We start from the raw sequence: 23,539 nt of genomic DNA, 5'->3' as shown, positions 1-23,539 counted from the left end.
GAAAGTATTCGGCCCCCTTGAACTTTTCAACCTTTTGCCACATTTCAGGCTTCAAACATAAAGATATAACATTTTAATTTTTTGTGAAGAATCACCAACAAGTGGGACACAATTGTGAAGTGGAACGAAATCTATTGGATAATTTAAACTTTTTTAGCAAATAAAAAACTGAAAAGTGGTGCGTGCAAAATTATTCGGCCCCTTTACTTTCAGTGCAGCAAACTCACTCCAGAAGTTCAGCGAGGATCTCTGAATGATCCAATGTTGTCCTAAATGACTGATGGTGATAAATAGAATCCACCTGTGTGTAATCAAGTCTCTGTATAAATGCACCTGCTCTGTGATAGTCTCAGGGTTCTGTTGAAAGCGAAGAGAGCATCATGAAGACCAAGGAACACACCAGGCAGGTCCGTAATACTGTTGTGGAGAGGTTTAAAGCCGGATTTGGATACAAAAAGATTTCCCAAGCTTTAAACATCCCAAGGAGCACTGTGCAAGCGATCATTTTGAAATGGAAGGAGAATCAGACCACTGCAAATCTACCAAGACCTGGCCGTCCCTCTAAACTTTCAGCTCAGACAAGGAGAAGACTGATCAGAGATGCAGCCAAGAGGCCCATGATCACTCTGGATGAACTGCAGAGAACTACAGCTGAGGTGGGAGAGTCTGCCATAGGACAACAATCAGTCGTACACTGCACAAATCTGGCCTTTATGGAAGAGTGGCAAGAAGAAAGCCATTTCTCAAAGATATCCATAAAAAGTCTCGTCTAAAGTTTGCCACAAGCCACCTGGGAGACACACCAAACATGTGGAAGAAGGTGCTCTGGTCAGATGAAACCAAAATCAAACTTTTTGCCCACAATGCAAAACGATATGTTTGGCCTAAAAGCAACACAGCTCATCACCCTCAACACACCATCCCCACTGTCAAACATGGTGGTGGCAGCATCATGCTTTGGGCCTGCTTTTCTTCAGCAGGGACAGGGAAGATGGTTAAAATTGAGGGGAAGATGGATGCAGCCAAATACAGGACCATTCTGGATGAAAACCTGTTGGAGTCTGCAAAAGACCTGAAACTGTGACGGAGATTTATCTTCCAACAAGACAATGATCCCAAACATACAGCAAAATCTACAAAGGAATGGTTCACAAATAAACGTATCCAGGTGTTAGAATGGCCAAGTCAAAGTCCAGACCTGAATCCAATAGAGAATCTGTGGAAAGAGCTGAAAACTGCTGTTCACAAACGCTCTCCGTCCAACCTCACTGAGCTCGAGCTGTTTTTCAAGGAAGAATGGGCAAGAATTTCAGTCTCTCGATGTGCAAAACTGATAGAGACATACCCCAAGCGACTTGCAGCTGTAATCGCAGCAAAAGGTGGCTCTACAAAGTATTAACGCAAGGGGGCCGAATAATTTTGCACGCCCCACTTTTCATTTTTTTATTAGTTAAAAAAGTTTCAAAAATCCAATAGATTTCGTTCCACTTCACAATTGTGTCCCACTTGTTGGTGATTCTTCACAAAAAATTAAAAAATTATATCTTTATGTTTGAAGCCTGAAATGTGGCAAAAGGTTGAAAAGTTCAAGGGGGCCGAATACTTTCGCAAGGCACTGTATTTAGGCTTTAAAGTGAACCGAAACTAAAACTAAGGTGTCAAAAATGCTACTACTACTACATACCTGGTTTAGGTACATACATGAATGGTAAAGAACCTATTATTACTTCCTATTCTGCACTATTGGTCGATGAAGCCCTCTATCTTTAAACAGGTACCACGAAAATAACCTGTTTAGCCATTTTCTTACTTCTAGTTCTAGTAGACTCCTGAAGCTTCTACAAGTCATGGAAAAAATAGCTTTTTCTAAAAATACATTTGAGAAGCATAATTAGGTAGCACTCTTGCCTTGCAACATTGGGCTTCTTCCAGGCGTTCTGGTTTACTTGCACATTCCAAGACCAATACTGATGGTTAACAAGCTTCCACCTAGGCTTAAGTAATAGGGGGCATTAAACTGCTTGCTGCTTTGGGGTGGGGGCCAGGTGTAATGTATATGGTAGCGTTCTCTGGAAAGCACCATAGCCACTGCATAAATTAGTAAAATAATGTCATATACTGGCCCTTTTATTGATAATTCACATTCAAATATTTACATACACTCCAATGTATTTCAAGGAGTTTGGCCACCGAAAACCAAGGCGCCCAGTTATTTTGTGCAGCGATGGAAAATGCAGACATGTTCCTATATTTTCCTTTTCCGTCTCTATTTTCTCTCTCGTGATTCTGGATTTCATGTTCCTGGCTGCCGCTAAAGGTAAACACATGTTAAGGGATTTTTTTTTTATTCTTGGGACCGTGCCGGCCAAATATGTATGCGGCCCAAGAGGGACGCATCTCTTCCAACCCGAGCTCAGTGCCAGCAGTAACAGCTTCTGGCAAAATCTATCACCATAAAATCATCTCTACCTTCACTAAAGACAGTGTTTAAAAATCTATCTATGATTGTCTGCAGCTGCTGCCTCCTATTCAAAGCAATATACCACCCAGAAAATAGATGTATATATAAATATACAGTACATGGTACGTTTCTAGTGCTGATCTGTATTTCTTAAAGTTGAACTCCAGAAAAAGGGCTCAAAAGAAAGTTGAAATACTTAGAAGAGGGCTGTTTTTCCTGTTAAAAGGATTTTATTTAAACGGTTCTGCCACATAGCTCAGCCAGCCTAGTGACACAACTTTTCTCTATTATTGTGAACCAACACATCTAGGTCACCCCCCTATCCACAGCATGTTATCTGACATTAAAGGAGCAGCAGAAGGCTGATGGAGTCATCTCTCTGCTCTCTATATTGTCAGAATGCTCTCCTTGTCACTACATGCACATTCAGGATACCAGACTGGATATCAGCCCTGAGTCTCCCTCTCCCAGTTCAAGTGCTGCTGTGCAGGGGAATTACCGAGACTAAAAGCAATTACATTTCTGGTATGCACACTAGCTGAATTTAAAAATACTGCTTTCTTTTTTTTCTAATAAATATTTAACTACAATATTTTTTTTTTTATTGGGGTGCAGCTCTAAAGACCCAGGTATTCTGCTGTGTCAGGCATGGTTACCATTACTAAGATAGCAGTTTAAAGAATCATGCAACAAGTCAATAGTTTGTCTATGAAAAACGATGTGCCTTTTTTTTTTTTTAACATGATCACTGTTTTCATCCTGTAAAAAAATGTTACTTATTTTTTTTTTATTTATATTGTCTACGCATCCACTTTGCTATCTTAAAGGGGTTGTAAAGGTAAAAGTTTTTTCACCTTAATGCATTCTGTGCATTAAGGTGAAAAAACATCTGACAGTGCCACCCCCCCAGCCCCCTCGTTTTACTTACCTGACCCCTCAAAAGTCCTGTGCTCGTCTCCGACATCCTCTTCGCCGCTCAGCCTAGCCGCTGATTGGCTAGAGTGGATGGATTGAAATCAGCGCAGCCATTGGCTCGCGCTGCTGTCAATCACATCCAATGACGCAGCGCACCAGGGGGCAGGGCCGAGTGATACAGTGAGCGGCTATAGCGGTCGGCTGTATCACGGGAGCGCGCCCACAAGTACTTCTCACCATGTGAAGGAGCTCGCATGAACGTGAGAAGTACTTCCAGGGGGAAGCCGAGACAGCCACCAAGGGACCCCAGAAGACCAGGTTCGGGGCCACTCTGTGCAAAATGAGCTGCACAGTGGAGGTAAGTATAACATGTTTGTTATTTAAAAAAAAAAAAAAATCCCTTTACAACCACTTTAAGGCCTCATTCACATGACCTTCCAGGGCCGTACACCACTCAGATCTGAGTATGTCAGAAGCTAGGTGTTTGCATTCAGTGGCTGTTTGTAACTGGGACAAATGAGCATCCCTGTGCGTGAACAATTTGCGTCTAGAGCCACTCATCTGTCCCTAACTGTAGGTGATCGCTCTATGTGCAATTACATACAAACAGCTGTGGAGCTTGTGATTTTTTTTTTTTACAGGCTACGGGGCTGCAGAAAATTGCAAACACCAAACCATACTCGCCACAGAAATATGCTGATCTGGGTGGTGTGCAACCCTTATGCTAGCCATACAACTGTCGAAAAATCATTCAAATTCGTTTTCGAAAAACAAACGTAGTCTTGAGAGCAAGCGATTTTGCCATCATGTAAAAAAATTGATTGCTAAATTGTTCAACTGACATAAATTAATCCATTTTTCATTTGCTTTGTCACATAAGCCCAGTGCAAACTATTCGGGCGAGAAACACATTAACCTTTTAATTTATCGTCCGTTCGGCCGAAGTTTCCCAAACTTTTGCTTTGATTTTTCAGCTCAAAAGCATCACAACTGATTTTTGATCTGTGCCCATTAACTAGACAATAAACAAACAAACTGTCCAAATGACAAATTTTCAAATGATTTTTCGTCTAGTGCAGTGATGGTGAACCTTGGCACCCCAGATGTTTTGGAACTACATTTCCCATGATGCTCATCTACACTGCAGAGTGCAGGAGCATCATGGGAAATGTAGTTCCAAAACATTGGGGGTGCCAAGGTTCGCCATCACTAGTCTAGTGTATGGCCACCATTAAGCCATACTTTCTTTTTCGAAAGAAATTTGGTGCGTTTTGTGATCCAATGGTGCCACCATTGATTTCAAAATTCGACCAACCAAGCCTTTTTCATTTCACCTCCTGTTGCTACAGAAAATTATTTTCATGGCTGGCAATCTTCTTTTCTTTCCGGGAATTTTCTTTTCTTGCACTCATGTGCATTTCTTTTTTGATTACATTTCTTGCACGATTCTCCCATCAATGAATAGAAAATCTTTAATTTTTCAAAAAATTTCCAACATGCATGGTTACTCTAATTCAATGGCCGCTTGAAAATCGTCTGTTGCTGCAGCCCACTAATGGTGCAATCTTTGAACTAAAATTCTTAGATAAGATTTCGAAATTTGACCCATGTATGGCCTTCTTTAGGCTCGTGTGAATGGGGCCTAAAAAAGGGGTACATTTTATTCAATTAATTTTAATTCATATGCTTTTCAACTGTTTTATATCTGGGGTTTTTTCTTTGTTTTACAAATAAACATTTAATAGAGTGTGCACCCATGACATAGGATACACAGAGCACTTCTAAACAAAGCCCAGCATATGTTTTCCCCTCTCTCTCTAATTGAAACAGACTGAGCCATATATGTACAGTATAGAGCCCGTGTTAAATATATCTACTTTAAGAATCAACTTTAAACAGAGAGCTTGAGTCAGTCCACATGCCAAGTTTTGCCCATTCACACCTGAGCGTTTTGTAGCTTGAAGCCTAAAGCTACAAGACACTGGAGGGGAAAAAAATCAACGATTCTGTATGGAGATGGTTCACATCTCCACTCCAAAACACCTGAAGCTCAAACAAGTTCTGGAATTATTATTTTTTTTGGTAGATTGGGGCCTTTTTCTGCTTTTTACATTGGTGACCTTTTATAAAATCGTGGTAAAATCGCGCAACTATCTGCCTAAAAACGCTACACCTAGGTGTGAATGGGGCCTTAGGGCTTGTTGCCCATTTTATTTTGTTTCTGTTACCAAGGTATTAGATATACAGCATTTTTGTTTGTTGCAGCTTATTTGGCAAGAGACAATGCTCTGCATCCTAGCTAAGGTGACAATTTATCACTGTTGCTGAGATTCCACTTGCAACTGGAATGGGTTCCTGTCTGTTTCTACCACATTTAGGCTCTGTGTGTTCTGCTCTCAGACTCCTTTAGTCACCCTTGGGACACTGTCTCAGCAGCAGGCACTGGTACAGCAGCCCTGGCCTGGACACTCGCCCTCAGGGTATCACTTTGCTACCCCAGCACTACTGGTTCTACATAGGAGAACTTTTTGCATCCAGAGTTTTCCATTTTGTTAACTACTTCTTAATTGGATACTTCTCCTAAGCTACATATTGTGGTCACTTAGGCTTTAGAACCTCTCCTTCTCTTGTATTTTCAAAGTGATAGACAGCACTGATTACAGGATTATGGATTTTCTAAAGAGTGGGTGGAGCAGAAGCGTCTTCCTTTCAGTCACCCTGTCTGTGTTTGAAACTTAGTATGGAGCCCTCTAAAGTAAGGTTGAGAAGTCACTGCTCTGACCTATTTGGAGAATAGTAATTAGGAGCGCTTCTGCTAGAAGGGTCCTCCAGGTGCTATATACATTCAGGATCATCCAAGATAGCAGGATAGCAAGCTGACAGGCACTCGAGCAGCACTTACAGGAGAGAAGCTGGCTCTGGATAGACAAAGATATGCAGAGAAAGGCGCTTCTAAGCGCAGTTTGACAGCAATTTTATTAAAAGGCACCCATTAAAAACAACTTACAGGATTAGGTCCCTTTCACACTGGGGCGGTGCGGGCGTTGGCACTAAATCACCGCTATTTTTAGTGGCGCTTTACCGTCGTTTTAGCGGCGTTATGCGGCCACTAGCGGGGCGGTTTTACCCACGTTGGCGGGCGAAAAAGGGTTAAAACCACCCGCAAAGCGCCGCTGCAGCGGCGATTTGCCGGCGGTATAGCCGCGCTGCCCCACTGATTTCAATGGGTAGGAGCGGTAAATACACCGCTCCTTCACCGCTCCAAAGATGCGGCTGGCAGGACTTTTTTCACCGTCCTGCCAGCGCACCGCTCCAGTGTGAAAGCCCTCCTGCTTTCACACTGGAGTAAAAGGGGTCGGTTTTTTCCAGGCACTACACAGGCACTATTTTTAGCGCTGTAACGCCTGAAAACTCCCCAGTGTGAAAGGGGCCTTACACAGTAAATAGGCTCGTCAACTGTGTTGCTATGGCCATTTGTATAGTGACTATTGTAATGCTTTGCGTCTATCTATTAAGCTCTTGTGGTAAAACCAAGGAAGCTTAGACTTCTGAAGTGTATCAATGCTTTACTAAACAGGAAAAAATCTGCACATACAAACTGTAGGATGAACAATACAACACAACTTATAGCTTACAAAATATATGCCTACACATATAAGCATGTACAATTTGTACACATTAAGTAAACTAAACAATTACTCAACTTAGGGGTCAAGATATCCTCCATGGTCCTTTGCTCAGTCCAAGTCACAAAGTTCTCCAGCTTCCGGCAGCCATGCCTCCTCTTTGTCCTTCCAAACACCTCTCTCCCCCTGTCCCAAACACATGTTTTTTTTTTTCAAACCCTCTCCAAGCCCCTCCCACCCATTTCCTGCATACACCAACTTAACATCCTGCCTCAGTTATTTACATATCAATGGAGGGGGAAAGGCCTCTGTAAACATATGCTGTTACTAAATCTAACTCTATATTATTGCAATAAAGTCACTATACAAATGGCCATAGCAACACATCAATGTGTGAAATCCTCCTGAGATGGTCTTCCTTGTCTCTGTGCCGACTAGCAGCTGCAGGAACCAAGGGTCTGGAGGCGCAAGATGGCTGCTGCACTTCCTCAGGAGGAAAGCACAGTGACAGGGAAGACCATCTCAGGACTTCATCCATTGATGAGCCTGTTTACTCTGTAATCCTGTAAGTGTTTTTTTACCATTGCCTTTTAATAGAATTGCTGACATACTGCACTTAGAAGCACCTTTCTCTGCATATCTTTGCTCTGACCTACAGTGAAAATATATTCATAGCCCTTGAAATTTTCCACATTTTGTCATGTTACAAACAAAAGCGCAAATGTATTTTATTGGGATTTTATGTGATAGACCAACCCAGAGTGGCACATGATTGTGAAGTGGAGGGAAAATGATAAATGGTTTTCAATTTTTTTTACAAATATGTGAAAAGTGTGGTGTACATTTGTATTCAGCCCCCCAGTCTTTTTGGGGACATCTCTACCAGCTTTGCACATCTAAGTAATGTTTTTGCCCATTCTTTTCAAAATAGCTCAAGCTCTGTTAGATTGGATGGAGAGCGTCTATGAACAGCAATTAAGTCTTGTCACAGATTATCAATTGGATTTAGGTCTGGACTTTGACTGGGCCATTTTTAACACATGAATATGCTTTGATTTAAAGTGGTTGTATACTCAAATTTTTAACTTTTACCTACAGGAAAGCCTATAATAAGGCTTACCTGTACGGTTTAGGAGATATTCCCCTCGGTATGCGCCACTGACTGCAGCGGCGCATGCGCACAAGGGGATTCTCGGCCTGAAAATCCGGCAGTGGCCGGCCGGCCGGAATGAAATCTCCCGCGCGCATGCGCGGGAGTGACGATATCGGGGCTCCGGCCACTCACAGCGCCAGAGCCACGATACCCAGAAGAAACGCAGAGGGTGCATGTCGGCTCCCTCTGCGTGGATCGGGCCAGATGTCGGGGCCTCGTTCTAAGGTAAGTATTTCATAATGAGCTAGTATGCGGTGCATACTAGCTCATTATGCCTTTTGCTTTGCAGGTTTAAAAATTTTTTAAAAAAATGTGCGGGTTTACTACCGCTTTAAACCATTCCATTGTAGCTCTGGCTTTTTAGGGTTGTTGCCCTGCTGGAAGGTGAACCTCCACCCAGTCTTAAGTCTTTTGCAGACTCTAACATGTTTTCTTCTGAGATTACCATGTATTTAGCTCCATTCATCTTCCTATTAACTATGACCAGCTTCCCTATCCCTGCATCCCCACAACATGATGCTGCCACCATCATGTTTCACAGTGGGGATGGTGTGTTCAGGGTAAGGTGCAGTGTTAGTTTTCTGCCACACATAATTTTTTGCTTTTAGGCCAAAAAGTTCAGTTTTGGTCTCATCTGACCAGAGCACCTTCTTCTACTTGTTTGCTGTGTCCCCCACATGGCTTCTTGCAAACTGCAAATGGGACTTCTTATGGCTTTCTTTTAAAAAATGGCTTTCTTGCTACTATTCCATAAAGGGCAGATTTGTGGAGAGCATGACTAATAGTTGTCCTGTGGACAGATTCTCCCACCTGAGCTGTGGCTCTCTGCAGCTCCTCCAGAGTTACCATGGGCCTCTTGGTTGCTTCTCTGATTAATGCTCTCCTTGCCCGGCCTGCCAGTTTAGGTGGACGGCCATGTCTTGGTAGGTTTGTAGTTGTACCATACTCTTTCTATTTTCGGATGATATATTGAACAATGCTCTGTGAGATGTTCAAAGCTTGTTTTTTTTTTATAGCCTAAGGGCCGGTTCACACTGCAGGCGAGGCGACTCCGACTTGCCTCGCCGCGACCTGCCGCGGCCTCAGCGGCGACTTGCAAATGACTTCTGTATAGAAGTCAATGCAAGTCGCCCCGAGGTTGCCCAAAAGTAGTACAGGAACCTTTTTTCTGAGTCGGAGCGACTCGAGTCGCTCCTCTCAGAACGGTTCCATTGTACAGAACGGGGGCGACTTGCGAGGCGAGGCGAGTCGTGTCGCCTCTCATCGCCCGCTGTGTGAACCGGCTCTAACCCTGATTTAAATTTATCCACAACTTTATCCCTGACCTGTCTGGTGTGTTCCTTGGCCTTCATGATCCTGTTTGTTCACTGAGGTTCGCTAACAAACCTCTGAGGGCTTCACAGAACAGCTGTATTTTTTTTTTTTATACTGAGATTTAATTATGCACAGGTAGACTCTATTTACTAATTAGATTACTTCTGATGGCAATTGGATCCACTATATTTTAGTTATGGGTATCAGAGTAAAGGGGGCGGAATACAAATGCACACCACACTTTTCAGATATTTATTTGTTAACAATTTTGAAAACCATTTATCATTTTCCTTCCACGTCACAATCATGTGCCACTTTGTGTCTATCACATAAAATCCCAATAAAATATATTTCCGTTTTGGGTTGTAATGTGACAAAATGTGGAAAATTTCAAGGGGTATGAATACTTTTTCAAGACACTGTATTTGCTAACATTTCGGCTTAAGATGTTGAGCTCTGTAAACAGCAGGCATATGGAAAATATAAGTAAAAAGGCCTAAAGATCCACCTGCTACCTACATGTAATAATACATAGTGTTTGCAGTCATAGTATTCTTATGTAATATTTTGTATTGGCCTGACAAAATAAAATATGTAAAAAACATATATTTTTGTCCTGACATGTATATAGAATGTAAATGGGCACTATAGCCTTAAATATTCTCTTTAAAAGCATAAAATTTGCACTCAGAATTGTGGCGTTGTTTCATAGCAGTTATAAAAGCATACATCCCTAAGTTATTATTGCTGGCCTCCTACCAGTGGGTCTTGTAGCTAGACCAGAACAGGTTAACCATAGTAGGTCAGGCTTGACTGCTAAGTGCCGGCTCCCCACTGCCATCAGGGCTCTCCATCTCCAGCTTTTCCTCTCCGGTCCCCGCTTCTCATTTCAGCCACGAGAAAGGACCAGCAAGACGCCAGCCCAGTGCGCACTTGTAATTCCAGCTTGTGTAAAGCTATAAAAAAAAAAAACTACCTTCGTCTCATAATGAATCTGGGAGTATGTGGAAGCTGACATATCTGAAATCACACAGTAGGAACAAACTTTTATTACTAATTTGGTGTCCCTGATTTACAAAGTGTTTGTTACCGCTGGGCTGGCAGCCACAGTCATAACTCAGTCGACATATATATATATATATATGAAACCTGCAGCCCACGCCTGCCCCCACAATCTATTAAAACCTGGGTAACAATCCGTGGGTCTGGGGAAATGGTGTTCCATTGCTTAATCTAGCACTAGACAGACCCTGGAAGTTGTGCAATGCTTAACCCTTTCCCGAAACACTCCACTCGGCAGGGAGGCTTTAAACAAGAATGCCAAAAGGTACTATTCACCTCATAACGTGGGCCATTCAGTTATTTTCAGTGTGCATGAATAGATTCCTGAGATGTTATAATATAAAGTCTAATCATTACTGAAAGCTTTATCTTTTATCATTAAATACTTATACCTTCATACCGTTCCACTTCCTTTGATACAGTTGACCACCTGCCCCTCTTCACTCCCTTGGCCTCCAAGACTCTGCTCTTGTCATCCTACCTATTTCAGTCAACCTTCAGTGTCACCTACAACTCTCTCTCCTTCTCTCCTCTTCCTCTTTCCTTCGGGGTCCCCCAAGGCTCTATCCTCAGACCCTTTCTATTCTCTGTCTACATCTCCTTCTTGGGTCAGTTATAAACCTTCCATGGCTTCCAAAACCAGATTTTTTCTTACAAATCCTAAATCTATCTCCACTCCACAGGTCACCCCTTTAGTTCCCTCATGCATCACTAGTTTACTAACAACTAGCACAACTATCAGTCCCTTCCCTCATGCCAGGATGCTAGACTCTGACCTCTCCTTTCAGCCCCACATCTAATCACATTTTAAACCTTGCTGCACTAACCTCCATAACGTTTCCAAAATTCACCCCTTCTAATTGACAACAAAAAGCAATTAATTCTCTTCCTTGTTATCTCTCGCTGGACTTTTTCAACTCCCTCCTCGTTGGCCTAACTTTACACAGATTAACCCCCTTCAGTTTATCATGAATACTGCTGCCAGATTATCCATGCTGCCAACCGTTCAGTGGCAACACCACCCTTCTCTGCCAAGCCTTCTACTGGCCTCGTTCAATGAAAAAAAATGTAAAATACAACATACAAAGCCATCCACAGCTCTGCCTCAAGCTACGACTCCAACCTTGTCTCAAAAGATCCCCCAATTCATCATCTTCTAAGCCCTTGTACACACGGTCGGAGATTCCAACAAACAAATCCATAGGAGTAATTCCAATGGATTAATTCCGGAAGAGGTCCGGAAGTGATGTTGCATACACACGGTCGGACTAAGTTGACGGAAAATCCGATTGTACATAACGTGATGACGTTATTTCGTTACGACGGGACTACGTTCAGGCTAGTAGCCAATAGCTTTGGTCTAGGAATTTGATCTGAGCATGCGTGGCACTTTGTCCGTCTGAGTAGGCTACACATGATCGGGGTATGTCCGATAGGAGCATTTTGTCGGAAAATGTTACCGGCAAGTTGGAAAACCCTGTCCGTCAGATATCCCGATGAAACAGTCCGATGCAGACCACACACGGTCCGAATATCCGACAAAACGGTCCAATAGGACATACTCCGTCGGAATCTCCAACCGTGTGTACAAGGGCTAAGACCTCTTGCTCTCTAGCTCCCTAGTCACCTCCTGCCACAGCTCCAGGATTTCTCCATAGCCTCTGCCTTCCTCTGGAACTCACTAACCCAATCTGTTTAGCTATCACCTTCTGTGCCCATCTTCAGGCGATCCCTGGGCAAACACTGGGCACTATCCCTGCCCTGCCTACCTCAGTTGAAGACAGCACTCCTGAGCAGCCAGTTACCAGACCCCAGTGCTGGCAATAAGGAAAGCTTGCACAGGCCTGTGTAAGTTCCTCAGCAGGTAAGTGCTCAATAAGTAGAGAGGTAACTGCTGTCTCACAGACATATATATACTGTTAGAATAATTGTTATTTTAATCCTGTTGAAGCCTAAAGCCTAGGCAACCTTCTAAAACTGTCTAGTTTCAAACTAGACAATACAATCTCTATAAAAAATGTAAAGGTTGGTGCTGGAAACCTTCAAAGGAAAATTAGACCAGTATCAGTAAAACAGGGTTAGTTCTACTCTTTGGGAAAGCAGATTCATCATTCATCTTGAATTCAAATGCCCCTTTTATTTTTAACTGTGGACCCCATGATTTTATTATTGAGTTGGGCCCATTTATGCCTTAAACTGGCCTTACCTTCAGGCCTCCATCAAAACATGTCCATACTAAAGTTATTACGTAATGATGGAAGCCATATCAATGAACAGGCCGTGGGATGCTCCACTGATTATTTTGGCTTATAACAGTGTTTACGCTTTGTAATAAGTTCTTAACCTCCCCTCATAATCTGGTGAAGGACCACCTAAGTGCTGATGAATTATCTCCCTTAAGAATGCTGGGGTTAAATAGATGAAGTACGTGTTCCTTCCATATCTTTAAAAAAAAGATGCAGCCCTTTAGAGCAAGACAACGCATAACTGGATTTGTTTCTGCAGACCTAATTTTCTTTTTTTTCAAACCTTTTGGAAAATGGAGCAAAGAAATGTTAGTGCAGGTTCAGTCCTTTGGCATTTATCTGTATTTACACTGTCAGCTGCAGTTGGAGAATGCTCACCAGTGAGGAATGGGGTGGGTTATGGGAGTTTCGGACCATCTGCTGAACTCTCAACCAAAAGGGAGAATGAGACCTCCAAGTGATGCTGCAGAATGTGGGCAGAACTGGGAACTCAGGTGCAGGGGTTTTGCTTCCATGGTCCCTGAGAGGTATGTGGTTGTGGGTAGATCTACCTACATATCTATCCTTCTGTTTAATTAGAATTTGGATGGTTCTTTAAAGCCCAATTCCACTTCAGATAAGACGTTGAAGGGTTAGAACCTCTCGGTTTCAAAGAAGAAATATTAACAGCTATAATAAAAAATTAAAAAAAAGGTACAGCACTTAATTTTAAATGTGTCTGAGCCTACAAATTATCGTTAGTCCCACCCGAGTCTCAAAGATACCCTTTGACCCTGCCAGTGAAGTCACACACGTAGGCTGTCCCTGATGTGCTACAGTTGGTTGAGAAGACATTGCAGGGGACAAGGCAATCAGCACTGTCACTGCTGTTTCACAAGCCTGTTGCTTATCAGTCAGCAGCTGGCCACATCCAATCCTGCCCACTAATCCCTGGATTGGCACCACTGCCTCAGTTGCTGAAACTCTCCCGCTGTGAGCTGCAGTGTCTGGCAGGGGGAGCTTGTGAGATACTAATAAAGGGGAATTTGACTCACTCAGGGAAGCTAAAATATTGTTTTCTACTTCATGAGGCTCGTGTATCACATCATGTATTTACAAGATTTTGAAAATTAAGTCCAGGAACATCCTACTGACCACTCCCACTTTTCAACCATTCCCAAAAAAACACACCTACAAAATTACACCCCAGTTTTAACACACATTGAAACAGTTGGTCATAGAATTTTGAAACAAGAATCAAGACATTCAAGGTATAAATACAGAATGTGCTATGAACAGAGGAATGATGCGTAGGGAGCTGCAGCAAATATAAGGATGTGACCACATTGCAGTAACAAAGGATTTAAAGATTAAAGTGGTATGGTTAAATTAAACCTGCTGATATGGGTAAAGACTGCATAATGTACAGAGTGCAGGTGTCAGGCATATTAAACAAACAGGTTACAGATGTCAGGAGTAAGTAATGCACAAAGTGCAAAGGTCAGGAGTATGTATTGCACAGAGTGCAAAGTTCAGAACTAAGTATTGCACCAATGGCAGAGTTCAGGAGTAATGTGTAGAACTCAGAAGTATGTAACACACAGATTGCAGCAGTCAGACGTAAGGGATGCATGGAGGACAGAGGCCTGGCAGGGTGTAACACAGGCAGAGCCAAGGTCAGAAGTAAGTAAAGCACAGAGAGAAGAGGTCAGGAGCAAGTAATGCACAGAGTGCAAAGGTCAGGAGTAAGTAACACACAGAGTGTAGAGGTCAGGAGTAAGTAAAGCACAGAGAGAAGAGGTCAGGAGCAAGTAATGCACAGAGTGCAAAGGTCAAGAGTAAGTAACACAAAGAGTGCAGAGGTCAGGAGTAAGTAAAGCACAGAGAGAAGAGGTCAGGAGCAAGTAATGCACAGAGTGCAAAGATCAAGAGTAAGTAACACAAAGAGTGCAGAGGTCAGGAGTAAGTAAAGCACAGAGAGAAGAGGTCAGGAGCAAGTAACACACACAGAGCAGAGGTCAGGAGCAAGTAACACACACAGAGCAGAGGTCAGGAGTAAGTAACATACACACGGCAGAGGTCAGGGGTAAGTAACACACAGAGCAGAGGTCAGGGGCAACTAGCACACAAAGATCAGAGGTCAGGAGCAAATAACGCAGAGGTCAGAAACAAGTAATGCAGAGCGGAATAAGTAGACATGTGCAGAGCGAAAAAACATTTGTTTTGTTTCGTTTTGATTCGTTATTTACATAAATTTGTTTAGTTAATCTAATTTCATTTATTTTCGGAATTAGTTTTGTTTATTCGTTTTTGGATTAATTCAAAAAGTTTTGAAACAAATTCAAATAATTTTTCGAATTCGAAAAGTTTTCCAATTTCCAAAGAGAATAAAATAGTATAAAAAATAAAGGACTAGTAAAGAATATAACAGAAAATAAAAGAATATAATGTAATAGAGTACAAAAGAACAAAATAGGATAAAAAAATAAAAGAACAAAATAGAATGGAATAGAATATTTTTAATAAAAAATTTAATAAAATCTTCTGTAATTTGAATAGAAACGAATAGAATTTAAAAAAAATAGAATAGAATAGAAATAATATAACCATTTTCCAAAATTCAGATATAATCAATTTGAATAGAAAAGAAAAGAGTAGAATATAAAATAGCACAATAGTATAGAAAAAAAACAATAGAATAGAATGAATATAATCATCTTCCTATTCTAATCTATTCCTTTTTGTTCTATTCAAATTGATTCTATTTGAATTTTGGGAAATGATTATATTCTTTCTATTCTAATCTATTCTATTGTTTTTTAATTATATTATTTTTTTTTATTTCATTATTCTACTCTATTATTTTATTTTTTATTCTATTTGATTCTATTTTTCCATCCGTGACCTTGACTCTCTATTGTTGGCACCCCTGCACCCCACTATGCAGTGTTGCCGTGCCAAAGTGTCAAAGTCAATTAAAAACAGCGGCCCTTATGCTGCCCCGGTATGCTCAGAAACCTTAATTTCTCTGCACACACAGGCACTTCAACGCCGCTAATCTCAATTGATAAGTGCACAGTGCGACTTTTGAGTTGCTGCCTGCACACTGCGCGATTATGCTATGATGCCCAGCCTCCGGGAATTTCCCAAGGAAATGGGGATTAATGGTAACCTTAATAACTGGATTTAGGACCTATTTGGTCTCTCATATAGAAGCCTTTAGATGTTCTTAACCTGCTATCTGTGTCTCCTTTGGAAAGATTTTCGTGTCTAATATTATTGATCTGGATAGGAAGTCATGGAAAATCTCCATAATCCATAATAAAAACAAACGGCAATTATTGATTTAAGGTACTTCCATAGCGATGTCAATTTACGCAGTGCTTTACATATACATTGTACATTCACATCCCTACCCTCAAGGAGCTTACAATCTAAGGTCCCTAACTCACATTCATATACTAGGGCCAATTTAGACAGAAGCCATTTAATCTGCCAGCATGTCTTTGGAGTGTGGGAGGAAACCGAAGTACCCGGAGGAAACCCACGCAGGCACAGGGAGAACATGCAAACTCCAGGCAGGTAGTGTCGTGGTTGGGATTCAGACCAGCGACCTTTCTTACTGCTAGGTGAGAGTGCTACCCACTACACCACTGTGCTGCAATAAAACCTTGATGGAGGCTCCAACCCTTCTTCACACTGCTAAGAAAAAACGATTTATGTCCCCATTGAGGTGATACCCCCCTCATTTCCTGTTCTGACCGACATCCTCAAAATAGACTGGAAATGGGTAGAAAAACCCTTAGTGAGGACAGACAGCAATAAAAACTGGTTAAAAGGTTCTAAGCCTGCTTTACCCAAAACTAAAAATAAGAAGTTGTGGTCAGACGTGAGCTTAGAAGGGCCTCTATTAGCAGATTCTTATTTTTAATAAAGTAAAATAAGCTGTAATGATCTTTATGGATAAATGACTCACAGTTGCAGAAAACGGTGGTGTAGTGGGAAGCAATATTTTCCAACACTTCCTGTCTAGTTATTTTAACAGAAAATAATAACCTTTCATGTCTTCAGCATCAGCTGACACAGAGAAATATACAGTAGCACGTCGGAAAGGCACATGAATATTAAAGAGGAGTATCCATTAAAAAAAGTCAGCAGCTACAAATACTGCAGCTGCTGACTTTTAATAATCAGACACTTACCTGTTCCAGGGTCCAGCGATGCGGGGGGTCGAAGCTTCGCTCATCCCCAATCCGCTCAGCGGCGCCAGCATTGCAAATGTGGGCACCCGGCTGTGGCTTCACAGCGCATGGGAGAGCGGCAACGCGCTCCGTGATTGGCCGCGCAGTCATCTAGGACCTGTCACGTGTCCAAGATGACTGACGGGAGGGAGGGGGCGGAGCTGCGCTCTTCCTACGCTGAGGGGAAGTGACTTCAGGTGACCGGGCACTGAAGGAGGCAGACTACGAGGGACCCCCTAGCAACAGGCATTTAGAGGTGAGTTAAATTATTTATTTTTTCCAAATGTTTTTTTTTTATTTATTTTTTTAGGAATTTTAAGCTTTTTTTTATTTTTTTGGTGTGTGGAACATCACTTTAATAATCTCACTACCTGTGCCAACTTGGGGTTGATTTACTAAAGGCAACTAGACTGTGCACTTTGCAGTTGCTCCAGAGCTTAGTAAATGAGGTAAAGTTTCAGTTTCACTTTACAAAGAATACCCAATCACATTCAGCGTCAGCGGAGCTTTTGCTCATTTACTAAGCTCTGGAGCAACTGCACTTTACAAAGTGCACTGTCTATTTGCCTTTAGTATATCAACCCCATGGCAAACTGTTCATGGATAATGCTCAATTTACAAAGCTTTACCACATTGATAAGGATCTTTATTTTAGCCATGTCACGGTTATTTTCAAATCACACTGGAGTCAACTGGGAATAACTATGGCTTTTATTAAAATAAAGAATCCATATCTAGGTGTGTTGTGTTAGCAATACACGGAGCGTATTTCCTCCTATTCCTGATGAATTGGGTAAAATTTGAGCTCCCATTGGATGTCCTTCAATCTAAAGAACGAAGGAGCTGGGTGGAAAAATCGATGGCTGAACAGTGACCAGTGGCGGCCCGTGCATTGTGAGCGCAAGGGTGCTGCCACTACTGACGCCTCCACTGCCCTCCCTATTCATGTGTCCCGTCCCTTTCAGGACGCCGAGCACATGAAATACTATGGCAGGGATAGGCGGGGGGGTGTATTTTGAAGCACGTGATTAGAGACAGAGGCTCTAATAGGCTTCAAAATAGGGTGGGTTTGGGGCGCAGAGCACTGCATCCCGATCCCACCCTGTTGTGTGGCATAGCGAATGAATTTTCACTATTTTCACACTAACGTTCCTCTCTGCCAATCAGCAGGCAGGTCAGTGAGACCTGTTTCCCGATTGGCCAAAGAGGAGACATGGTGGAGGAAGCCCAAGGAGCCGAGCGGACACAGGTGTCAGGAGAGGAGCAGAGCCCCGCTATGTGAGCGGTAAGTGCTGCCGGACCAGCCGTGGGGGGGGGGGGGGGTGTTAGTGAAGAGACAGCCAAGCTGGAGTACACGCCTGGCTGCATTTAATGGGCACAAGTGGCTGCATATACTGGGCACAAGTGGCTGCATATACTGGGCACAAGTGGCTGCATATACTGGGCACAAGTGGTTGCATTTGATGGGCACGGTGGCTGCATATGATGGCCACAAGTGGCTGCATTTTATTGGCACAAGTGGCAGCGTTTGATGGGCACAATGGCTACATATGATGGGCATAAGTGGCTGCATATGATGGGGCACAGTGGCTGCATACGATAGGCACAAGTGGCTGCATACGATGGGCACAATGGCTGCATTTGAGGGGCACAGTGGCTGCATTTGATGTGCACAGTGAGGCTGTAATTGATGGGGGGGTTCAGTATTTTTCAGTTTGTTTGCACCCCCCATAAATTTTGAGCACCAGGCACCACTGACAGTGACTACATCCTATGAGGTGCAGCCAGTGTTAATGTATTTAGACAGCTGTGGTTGCAGGTGTTCCATCCGAATCAGCGACCTATCAGCTTAGATAACGGAAGTGACATTTCGTCACCTGCGCATGCATACAGCCGCTAGCAGGTTGCCTAATCTGACAGAACACAATAATCAGAAGAAGGCGGCAGCGGCCATCTTAGAACACCCAGCTATGTCTTGAATTTAAGGGGTCGTTTTAGAAATAAAGTTAGAGTATATATAAAAGAATATAGTATATGGACATCTGTGATGGTTATGTGATGTTAAATTTTGAAAGAAGCTGGAGGCCAGTAGTAGGAGGGTGGCGGAGGCCATGTTGGTACACCTCGCACTGCTCAGGGCTAAACCTTTAGGCCAATCATCACAGATGTCAACATACTATGTTTATGTATATACGCTCACTTTAGTGCTAAAATTACTGTTAAATTAAAGACGTAGCTGGGTGTAGTAAGATGTCCGCTGTCTTCTTGTGAATGCCGTCAGATTAGGTAACCTGCTAGCGGGTGTACGCATGCGAGGATGACGGCACATAACTTCCGTTACCTAATCTAGCGCGTTGCCAATTCGGACAGAACGCCAACAGTCAGAATACAAAAGCCGGTAGTGGAGATTCGACCATGCACACAGTTTGGAGTGGATAGGGGAATCCATAGACTTCTCTCATTCAGACACTGTTATAAATCGAAGGGGCCTACCACACGAGTGTCATCGGTTCAGTCATGTTTTTTGTTAAGAAAAAAAAACGATGAATATGGTTTAAAGTTGCATCAGTTTACATCCGTTTTTGCATCCATTTTTTTCAGTTGTTGCAGAAACCAATTATAGATGAACAAAAGTCAGAACAAAAAGGGTTTCTTGCCTAAAAATAGACATAAACAGAGCTGATATAAATGGACATAAATAGATGCTAGGGTGGTAGTTACGGCGCTCACCTGTTGTTAATTAAATTTACGGGCAAACCCGCCTATTAATGCTTGTGCCTAATTATTTGAAATAAAAATGAAAAAAATATAATGCAAATACAATTCTTTCCCAAAGAGAAAAAAATTATTATTTATATATATAAAAAAACAAATAAAATAATAATAGAATGAATGTGTATATCTCTAACACTATGAGATATGCAAAAAGATGCTCAAACAAACCGCTTATTGTAATATTAAGGTGCTTATATAAATTTATATATGCAAATATGCAAATAAAACCCCTTATTGCAATACTAAAGTGCTAATATGAATTTGTGCAAACCATACGAGAAAAAGTGCTACATGCTTAACAAAGTGCCATAATAACAATGTCGGCTATGCAAAAAGTGTCACGTGCTCCTAAAGTTGCCACAGTACATAAATCCAGTCTATTTTGTTCATAAAATCGCTAAATAGAGGCATGCAATTTTTTCAAAATCGCTAAATGGAAGTATGCGATTAATTGCACATTTGAAGTTGGTAAAAAACCCATGCCAGAAGAACAATAGAAGGTTCTGCTAAAAGAAAGTGCCAGTGTGCTTCCATGTTAGTGAATTCCTGGATTGCAACCGGTGCAACTTCCGTGTGTAAGACAAATGACCGCACTCACCAGCTCCCTTTCCCCATGAGGGGTTAATGCGCCTTCACAGTGTGAGCCTATGTGCCGCTTTGCAGAGCTGATCTGGTTGACATCCAGTAATTTTCAATCATTTTTCCTCATTGGAAGCAAAAAAGGGGCAAACATAGTGTAATCCAGTTTAAAATTGCGTTTTATTGAATGCATAAAAAATTACTCACACCGTAAGAGGTAAAAAATAGCGTCTCTGTTTATCCAGGTCACAGCTTATTTTTGAATCCACCGCCGCCGCCGCTGTACGAGAGTGTATTCACATTAGGCCATGCCCATTTTAGAAAAAATCGCATGCCTCTATTTAGCGATTTTATGAACAAAATAGACTGGATTTATGTACCGTGGCAATTTTAGGAGCACGTGACACTTTTTGCATAGCCGACATTGTTATTATGGCACTTTGTTAAGCACGTAGCACTTTTTCTCGTATGGTTTGCACAAATTCATATTAGCACTTTAGTATTGCAATAAGGGGTTTTATTTGCATATATAAATTTATATAAGCACCTTAATATTGCAATAAATACCAACCTACTCGTCCTCTTCGTTCCTCTCAAGACCTCCTGCTCTCTAGCTCCCTCATCACCTCCTCCCATACTCGCCTCCAGGACTTTTCCAAAGCCTCCCCAATCCTATGGAATGCCCTACCCCAATCTGTCCGCTTATCTCCTACTTTATTAGCTTTTAGACGATCCCTGAAAACACTTCTCTTCAGAGAAGCCTACCCCACCCACACCTAACTGTATTTTCATTTTCTCCATCAGCTCACCCCCCATAGTTATTACCTTTTGTTTCAACTTGACCCTCCCTTCTAGATTGTAAGCTCTAACGAGCAGGGCCCTCTGATCCCTCCTGTATTGATTTGTATTGTAAGTGTACTGTCTGCCCTCATATTGTAAAGCACTGCGCAAACTGTTGGCGCTATATAAATCCTGAATAATAATAATAATAATAATAAGCGGTTTGTTTGAGCATCTTTTTGCATTTTGCATATCTCATAGTGTTAGAGATATACACATTCATTCTATTATTATTTTATTTTATTTGTTTTTTTTGTTTTTTATATATATAAATAATATTTTTTTTCTCTTTGGGAAAGAATTGTATTTGCATTATATTTTTTTCATTTTTATTTCAAATAATTAGGCACAAGCATTAATAGGCGGGTTTGCCCGTAAATTTAATTAACAATAGGTGAGCGCCGTAACTACCACCCTAGCATCTATTTATGTCCTTCACCTTTTAGGTGAATATATTAGGTAGTGGCAGCCCCTTTCACTATAATACACAGCTTGTTTGCACATTGGGTTTTTATCTTTGGTATAATTTATTTGTCTACTGGTTTTGTTCCATTAGAATAGTCCAGGGTCCTTAGCGCACCTTTACCCCCCTTTTTTTCACTTATTGATGTAAATGGACGTTACCTGTTCACATTCATTCAGAACCGTCTAAATGAAAAATGAGGCAGCCTTGTTCCATTTAAAAAACGGACACAGATGTAGGTAAATGTAGACGCATGATCTGCTTTACATCGATTCGTGGTGGCAAGACAGAAAAGGGCACACACCTTTTATATTTCTTTTCTGCAGATATAAGTTGACTTAAGTTTGAGCAGATGTAAACATACATCCATTACATAGACATACATTGTGGTTTAGTCTAGGTCCCTCCAAAAACTTTATAGCAGCAAACAAATACTCTTGCGCACAAGTGTGATGTCCGGGTGATCTAATGTTCAAAGGATAATTTCTCAGGCCTTGCTGCCCTTCAGGATAGGGGTATCCTAGAAGTCATAAGAAAAATAGAGAAAAGAGGGTGCACCGGCCTTGTGCATTATCCTCAATAATATTCTTGATAAAAGCAGATTAAAGACTACTCACAAACATATTCCTGAGAAAGAAGGTATCCCTTCGAAACGCGTCAGTCAGCAGCAGTCCTAATGTTCTCTCTTGCATCTGAAGACCATAGATATTTAGACCGATTGCCATCATTAAGAGGCTTTCACAAATAGAATTTTCTTCACATGTTTGTGAGTAGTTTTTAATCTTATCAATAATATTATTGAGGATAATGCACAAGGCTGGTGTGCCCTCTTTTCTCTATTTTTCTTATCTCTCCAAAAACTGACACATTGATGCAGACTGAACGCCCATGTGAAAGGGCCCTTAAAGGAGGAGTAGGGCCACTGAGCCTGTCCAGGCTCTGGAGGGATCCCAACTTTATAGTCGGGATCAACAGGCTGAGCCAGCCGCTCCCACCCCCTCCACAGTCCAGTGCTCCGGTGAGTGCTGGAAGAGCAGAGCAAAGAGCCAATGACTGATAGTCACTGCTCCCTGAAGACCGAGAACCAAGTGTTTGGTTCTCGGTCTTAGAGGCCGCAGGTGACAGATGCAACATCAGACCAATGCTGCCTCCACCTATCAAAATTCGTCCAGTCCCTGCTTTACCAGCCAAATTTTGATTCATGTATGGCTTAACACTTTACAATTTTTAAAATAATCTTTTGCTCTAAATTTTGTACCAAAGATCATTTGCAAATATGGCAAACACTGTCTTTAGGGCAAGCTTTGGGTATAACGGTCCTTTCAGTTTTACAGTTAGCTGTACTTTTCCCTTAGTGATCATTATAAGTAACGGATAAAACCCAGTTTACTGTTGTTTGTACACTTTTACACATCTTATAAGTTAAGCTTACTATGTTTGAACAGATTGTTGGCCAATCAAGACTATGAGAAACCCGCTGGATTGGTTTTGCATTCATAATTCTGTAAAACGTTTCAGACCTTTTCTTTTTGTCCATGTAGCATCACCAAGGAACGGACTGAGGTGGTCATTCAAGGAACGTCCAGTCTGGACCCCAGTGACCCTAATGCCGTGTGGGAGGAATATGAATTTAAATGTAAGCCGGGAAACCTGACGCGGAGCCCCTGTGTGATCAGCCCTTATCACTACCGTCTGGACTGGCTGATGTGGTTTGCCGCGTTTCAGGTAATGGTCTCTCTGTATTCCTGTCTATGAGTTCTTTGTGTAGCTATAAAAAGCAAGATGACACATGTCAGTATAATGCATAGGAACAGGCATTTGTCAGTTCAAATTAAAGCTGTGGGTGTTTTTTTACTTAAAAAAAAAGTTATACTTACCTGCTCTG

General features: G+C 41.9%; 1 protein-coding gene across 1 annotated transcript in view; it reads left to right on the top strand.

Moving 5' to 3' along the window:
* LMF1 (lipase maturation factor 1) overlaps positions 1-23,539 on the top strand; it is a 551,994-nt gene that overhangs the window by 496,587 nt on the left and 31,868 nt on the right. Inside the window, exon 9 of the mRNA XM_077449405.1 lies at positions 23,196-23,379. Coding sequence (XP_077305531.1) covers positions 23,196-23,379 — 184 coding nt within the window. The remainder of the gene's footprint in view (positions 1-23,195; positions 23,380-23,539) is intronic.

This window comes from Lithobates pipiens, unplaced genomic scaffold (genome assembly GCF_037356315.1).
Source record: "Lithobates pipiens isolate NorthernLeopardFrog02 unplaced genomic scaffold, aLitPip1_a1.2 Scaffold_22, whole genome shotgun sequence".
In the NCBI taxonomy this organism is placed as follows: Eukaryota; Metazoa; Chordata; class Amphibia; order Anura; family Ranidae; genus Lithobates; species Lithobates pipiens.
This window is presented reverse-complemented; position numbering and strand designations above follow the sequence as displayed.